A 7,750-nucleotide genomic window follows, 5' to 3' on the forward strand; every position below is an offset into this window, starting at 1 on the left:
CAAAACCCTTGTCTCAAGTAAGAACACACCTCCCCATTTATAGGTACAAACCCGAACTTCATGTCTGGATTTGAAACCCAAAAATAAAAAAAGGGAAAGTAAAGGAGGGAGATTTCAAATTTTGAATCAAGAATCTTCTTTAAATCAACTTTTCAGACCCATTAATGGCCGATTTTTACAAAATGGAGACTGTTTCTTCTGATTCTTTGGCGATTTACTGTCTTGGGGTGATTTGGGGGAGATTCTCATGCAGGTGTAGGTGGTCGCGTCTGCTATGGTGGTAGACTGGGGTTATGGCATTTTTGGTAGTGGTGGAGAAGGGGGAAAAAATAAGAAGAAAAAAGGGTCATTGGTTGTCGTTGCCGTTTTAGGTAAACGAAAGAGAAATGTACTGCTTTTTGGAAAAGGGGGATTACGCGTGTTTGATTTTGCCAGACGCGTGGTAGGTGTTCGATCGTCAAAGATCAGACGATCTTAAAAATATCATCATAAATAATAATAATAATAATAATAATAATAATAATAAAATATTTTATATATAGAGAGAGAGACAAATATATTAAAAAATTAATTAAAATTAATTAGGTTTTTCTATCCGTTTGGTCTTTCTCCAGATTTAATTTAAAAGAAAGAATAAATAAGTAAATATTCAGATAAATAAAATATTTTATATACATATATATGTGAATATATGACGATGACTGAAAATTTTGAAATCCTCGATTTGGAAAATAATCGACGGATGGGATCAAGTTGTGTTAGTCTGGTGATTTTGGACTGGTTTTGATCTGTCCAATTTGTTAATCGAACGATCCTAAAGATTACTCCTTAAAAATAATAGTGATAATAAGAAAAGGAAAATGTATTGTATGGATAAATATATGGAAAGTTGATTTTTTAAAAAGACTATTTTTTGACCCGTTCAATATCTAATTGGACGGTTCGAATTTAATTTAAAGAGAGGAGGAAAAGGAGAAAAATAAATATATAAATAAATATACTATTAAATGTAAAAAATAACTATATATAAAAAAAATTGAAAATTTTAGAGATCCTTCGGATTCAAAATAAATCGACGAATCAGATTAAGTCGTATCTATTGAGGTAGAACGGTAAGACGGGCATAAGAATTATACTAGGTTCGAGCTGATTTTCAGACTCTTAGTTGAAATTTATAAAAAGAAAGTTGGGTTGAAAAAATAAAAAATGTAGTACTGTTAGCCTAAATACTCTTTTCCTACTGAAATTAAATTTATCAATGCTTCTGATATCCTAAAATTATTTTTAGTTTAACATATACAAATTACAGACATAAATTGTATAAGCGTCCAATTTGATATATTTTGTGATTTAATATCAACAATATATGTATATGTGTGTAAAAATAAGAATATTATAAAATACATGTAAAAATAAGAATAAGATAAAAAAAATATTTGTTTTATATAACAAAATATATACATATAGTCACAATATCGCCTAAAATTATAAAAATATGAATGCGAGTATCAAAAGATATTTTATGATTTTTGATGTTAATGTATTTAATTATACTTAATTAAAATATTTTATAATATGATAGAAAAATAGATTCCCTTTTATTATTTAAACATTTATAGAAATAAAAATAAAAATATGAATCTTATTTCTTATTTAATTTTCAAAAAATATTTAGGGCCAAGAAGCATCGAAAATGTAATTAAAGAAAAAAGGGCAAGCCAAAATTGGGTGTCAACAAATACAACGTTTAAAGGTTGTCGGGGCATTACACAACCCAAAGGGTATTCTCTTGAATGCAAATGTACCATATGGGCAAGAAAAAGTTGTATTTTCTTGGTCCTCCGGGGCAATACAAATTTGATTGTACCCCGAGTAACCATCCAAAAAATAATACCATCCTCTCCCTGCGAGCCTATCTATCATGTGATCCATGAAAGGCATTAGAAAATGGTCGTTCTCAGTCCATGAGTTCAACTTTGGATAGTCCATACCCAGTCGCCATTCGGTAACTGTTCGGGCGGGGATTAGATCATTCTTTTCATTTTCAACTACCGTGATGCCACCATTTTTCGAAACACATTGAACCGGACTCACCCAAGTGCTATTGGATATAGGATAAATCACTCCTGCATCGTGCCATTTTATGATTTCTTTCTTCACGGCCTTCTACATGGGTTGATTTAATCTCTTTTGGTGTTCTACTTTCTGTATATGATCTTTCTTGAGTTTAATTTTGTTTAAATAAATGCCGGGAGCTATTTTGATGATATCTGCTATCGTACAACCAATGGCTCAAATGGATTTTCTTACCACCAACTTCAATGCCTTTACTTGAAAGGATTCAAGGTCACTAGCAATGATGGTTGATAAAGTGCCCCCCTCTCCCACTAACATATATTTGAGATAGGGTGGTAAGGGCTTTAATTCGACCTTGGGAAGTTCAAGGATGGATGGTTTTGCGGGTAGACTTTCATAATTTTTTAGATCAAGATACAACTTAACCGGGTTCTTGGTGTGAAACCCAAGCCAAGTTAAAGATGCTACCACCTCATCATACTCCTCCACTTTATCTCTTTCACAATTCCATAGCGCCCCAACAAAAGGATCATTTAACATGCTCACATCATGGTTTGATACTTCCACATCAATAATATCAATCACTGAGATAACTTGTAAGTCCATTGGTTGTTTCATGGACTTGCATACATTGAAGGATACCTCCTCATTATTCAATCTGAACTTTATCTCGCCGAAATCCATATCTACCAAAGCCTTTCTGGTAGCTAGAAATGGCCTCCCAAGGATAATAGGAATTTCGATATCCATTGCACAATCTAAAATAACAAAGTTGAACGGGAAGATGAACCAGTCCACTTTTACTAGAATATCATGGAGAATTCCCATGGGATTTTTGATGGATCTATCGGCCATGAGAAACTTTATTTTGGTGGGCTTTATCTTCCCCAATCCAAGCTTGTGATAATGGTATAAGTCATGAGATTCACACTTTCTCCAAGATAACACAATGCCTTTGCAAATGTGAATTCTCCAATGGTGCATGAGATTGTAAAGGCACCGGGGTCCTTCTTCTTTTCCACATATGTGCTTGACATAATGTCACTAAAATGATGTGTCACTTCTATTGTTTCATCCTTCATAAGTCTCCTTTTAGATATTGAATCCTTCATAAATTTAGCATACCCCGTCATGTCTTGCAATGCCTCAATAAGAGGAATATTAATAGAAAGGGTACTAAATTTATCAAAAAACTTTTTGAACTTATCATGTTTTCCCTTTCTCAAAGACCATTTTGGAAAAGGTGGATGAATGGGGATCGCTGGCATAGATATAATTTGATAAATGTTAACTATTGGATTTCCCATTAATATCTCACTTAACTTTGGCTCTTCATCATTGGGCCTTTTTTGCTTCGCCTTTGTCTCCTCCCTATTTTGCATTTCTTCACTTTGCTTCTCCATGAGATACTTTGATATTTGGCATACTTTTGACTCTAGTTGTTGGATGGCAGTGGAGTGGGATGTAACCATTTAGTGGAGCATGGAGAATTCACTTCGCATCTCATTCAGCATTTTGCTGGTTCTCTCCACACTACTCCAGATCTGCTCCAAAGTAACTATATCAATTTCCTCTTTCCTCTACCAATATCCATGCTTAGACTTTCTTGATTCCGACCTTGATTCCTATCTTGTCCATGTGGGGAAAGATACGAACCCTCCGAGCTCTTAGGTACCACACCTAACTTGTCATCAATCACTTCCTCCTCAATTTGTTCACATAGTTTAACTTCTTTTGCACTTACACACTTACACATTCCAGTTGGTCACCTAAAATATTCTCGATTAGGAGTTCGAGGCATGACATCACCTTGACCATAAAGGATCCCTCATGGCCACCTTGGCATCCTTTATATCCCAACCCTTACACCAAATTACCACTTGGTCTAAGACTTTTGAAATAATCTTGTATGGCGAGTTGATGAATGATCCACCGAATGCATTATCCACTATGGCCTTATTTTGTTGGTCCAATTCCCAATAAGAGATTTGGAGAAGCATCTTCTCCGGCATCTCATAGATGGGGCATTTTAAAAGTGATCCCTTGAATCTTCCCCAAGCATCGTACCACGGTTCTTCGTGGTATTAGTGGAAATGAACAATCTCATCCCACAATTTCAACATCCTAGAAAGTGAGAGATATTGACTTAAGAAGGCGTCCATGAAACTTGTCCATGAAGTAATAGATATGGCAGGCAAATATCTTAGCCATAGCACTGCCTTTCCCGTGAGAGAAAATGGGAAAAGGCGTAATCGGATAGATTCTTGGGATATATATGCAATATTGAATGGAGCACAGACTTCCACAAAGCCCTTTAAGTGGGAATTAGGTCTTCATGGGATTCTCCCTCAAAAGGTCCCTTTAAATGGAGCAATTGCATCATTACACATGTAACATAAAATACTCCATGCTCCTTGGCGAGGGGAATACGAATGGCACTTTCATGATCTCCGGCCCCAAAATAATCCGAGTCCTCATGACTCATGATGATTTGGGAATAATAATGTTTACGTAATCAAAGATCAAAAACAACGAGGTAATTAAATTAAATTCACCATGGATGTACCTAAGTAAAAATCACACCGCACAAGTGAAATCTATATTTCACTCCCTGGCAAAGGCGCCATTTTGATAACGCTCAACTCACTACCATGTTTGAGGGCTTAGGCGATCGTTGAAAATAACCCAACTTACATTGGGGTTGAATCCAAAAGGAGTGAAATATAGATTTCGCTTATGCGGTGTGATTTTTACTTAGTTAATCTTTCAATAAAATCACAATGATTTCACCCATTGGCTCTTTCGAGCACCTAACAAGTGTGCAATTCATAATCACCCAAATCCTCAATCAAGCATCTCTATTTCTAGGATGATGCCCTTGACATGATTTACACTAATTACACTTATTTCTAAGATTGCAAAAGGTAGTAAACCATAGGCTTAGTTATCTACCATTTCCTTGTCCCCTATAACCCTCTTTCAAGGATGTTATGGGTTACCTCATGTTCACCTTCATCTCTCTTTCAAGGATGATGAAGGGTTTGAAGAGTTTAGGGTTTTCACCCACCAAACCTATTTGGAAATTTGGAGTTTTCACCCACAAGTTCTAACTAATAAGCTCAAGCAATAGTGGAATCCATAATTAACAACTAAATATCATGCAAACACATCAACTCCCATACACAAATACACTTTGGTTCAATATAATCCCAAGACTAAAGAAATTAACTACTCATGAGATAAGGGAAAAGAAGTTTTCCAAGTAATTCTTCCATGGTATCCATAACAATAGAAAGTAAATAATCTTCACTTCCACACTTCAATTTCACTAATTCCTTTTTGGAATAATAATTACAATAACTATGTACAATAATTTTTCTTTTCACCCAAATTATAGGTGGGTTCTTCTATTTTTTCTCTCTAACCTCCTCCCTAATTTTTTCTCCCTCTTCTAAAAAGTGTTTGCATCTTCTATAGAAATATTGTATCAACTATCTAGATTGACCACAAAGCCCTTTCTCATTTATCTTGCCAAGCTGCAGTCACAAAGATTTGACTACGATCGCGTAACCGTGGTGGCGGCTGTGACTGAGCGATCACAATATGTTGACCTTTTTGATAAATCGTGACTGCATTACTCAGACCCCGATCATATTACTTGGGGCTATATCTATTCTCTACTTAGATGACTATGATTACGGTGCTTAGACCGAGACCACAACTGTTGTAACTAAGGCCATTTCTTCTCTTAGTCACAAGTAGCACTTTCTTGCTCTATTTTGATCCTTTTAAGCTCCAATTTGCATCTTTCCTTGCTATTAACTATGTGCCTGCAAAATATTGGTATTAGTGCATTCAATTACAACTATGTCCTTTTTATTCATTTAAAACAAGGTAATGTTCATGAATTACCACTCATCAGTATGTGGAGTACTCTAAATGTGAGCTTAGGTTGAATATTGTGGCCTATCTGAGTTATGTTATTTCTAGTGAAGGGATTATGGTGGATCCACAGAAAGTTATGGTGGTTATGAATTGGCCTAGACCCACAACTCTAGTCGCTATTCGAAGCTTCTTGGGTTTAGCTGGTTATTATAGAAGGTTTATGTAAAGTTTATCTTCTATTGCTGCCTTATTGACCAGGATGGCTCAAAAGAAGGTAAAGTTTATATGGTCTGATTCTTGTGAGGGTAGTTTTGAGAATTCAAAGGATGAGTAACTTCGACTTTGGTTTTGACTCTACCCGACGATATCGATGGCTTTGTTGTTTATTGTGATGTGTCTCGTGCGGGATAAAGTTGTGTTTTGATGCAGCATGGCAAGGTAGTTGTTTGTGCTTCTAGGCAGTTGAAGGTGCAATAGAAGAACTATCCGACTCAAGATTTGGAATTGTAGGTTGTGGTCTTTCCTTTAAAGATTTAGCATCACTATTTGTATGGGGGTTCCAGTTGACATCTTTTCAAACCATAAGAGTTTGCAATATGTGTTCACCCAAAAGGAGTTAAATCTCAAGAAAAGGAGATATCTTAAGTTGCTAAAGGACTATGATATGAGTCTTCACTATCATCCAGGTAAAGCTAACGTGGTTGATGATACTCTTAGCATGTCATCCATGGGAAGATTATCTTATGTGGATGGGAAGAAGCAAGGTTTGGTGAAGGATATTCACCATTTGGATAATCTTAGAGTTCGTCTTTTGAATTGTAAGGATGGTGGTGTGATTGTATGAAATGACCTGACTCGGGCCTTGTAGTAATGGGCTTCCTAAATCCAACCAGGACTGGAGACCAACCTCGTTATCCAACCCAACCAACCTATGCATATCCTGAGTCAGGTGAATTCTGAACATATAACAAGATAATGTTATTTTGATATCCAAGACTCTTGGATAGGTGTATGACTGTGACCACCCAAACGAGCCCAACCGTCCAATACCCACCAATAACTAATACCAAACCAAACTATCATACAGAACCATAACCATATAAGTTCCATAATATTTATATATAATCTCAAAATAAAGAGGATGGAACAGTGAGAAATTTAGTCCAACGGTATTAGCCCCAATGCCAATGCCAATACTAAGGCTGACACCAATACCAACCCATAGTAGTTCCATAAAATCTTCTAACTAAAGGAAAACCAATACTGATTGGGACATGCCCCCAACCATAGCAAAAATCAATATCCATAAAATAAATAAATAATATGAAAATGTCCATAACATGAAATGGAGCCTTCCAGAAAGATGAAAGCTCACCACTTCAATCCAAAAACTGATCCTGAAGTTCGATGAATATGCAGGAGGAGTGAAAAGGTCGATTCCTGTATCATATGGGGATACAGCCGCTCGAAGACGGGTTAGTGGGTGAACGCTAGCATGAACTTAGGATATGGATAAAATAATGTTATCCAGTAAAACCAAGTAAACCAACCATATGCATACAAACCATACATATATATAACCATGCCAGGAAAGGGAACCGGATTTAGCATGCATTTAAAACAATTAACCTGGGTATATGTAGCTTAACCATTCTTAACCACCCACAGGCTATATGGGTCAAGTATAACCCCCTGAATGAGCCCCAATATGTGTAGTCACACGAACCGGGGAAACTACAAGAGTAGGGGATTCCCAAGTACCCTTAGTTCTCCATGATACATATGTACA

The 7,750-nt window shown here is 36.1% G+C and overlaps 1 protein-coding gene across 1 annotated transcript; it reads right to left on the reverse strand.

The window, feature by feature from the left end:
• Window positions 1-2,292: 2,292 nt before the first annotated feature.
• On the reverse strand, window positions 2,293-3,479 carry LOC124899536. The gene is made up of 2 exons (XM_047414444.1): window positions 3,008-3,479; window positions 2,293-2,834 (listed from the first exon to the last, which is right to left on the reverse strand). The coding sequence occupies exons 1-2, from the start codon at window positions 3,477-3,479 to the stop codon at window positions 2,293-2,295; spliced, it is 1,014 nt and encodes a 337-aa protein (XP_047270400.1).
• Between the last annotated feature and the right edge of the window lie 4,271 nt (window positions 3,480-7,750).

The sequence above is a fragment of the Capsicum annuum genome, chromosome 6, assembly GCF_002878395.1.
Source record: "Capsicum annuum cultivar UCD-10X-F1 chromosome 6, UCD10Xv1.1, whole genome shotgun sequence".
NCBI lineage: Eukaryota > Viridiplantae > Streptophyta > Magnoliopsida > Solanales > Solanaceae > Capsicum > Capsicum annuum.

Coding starts and splice junctions, on each gene's coding strand:
- LOC124899536 (XM_047414444.1), bottom strand. CDS start 3,479: ATGGAGAAGCAAAGTGAAGAAATGCAAAATAGGGAGGAGACAAAGGCG. Junction 2,835..3,007: donor ATTGTGTTATCTTGGAGAAA/GTGTGAATCTCA, acceptor TTGTTATTTTAG/ATTGTGCAATGGATATCGAA.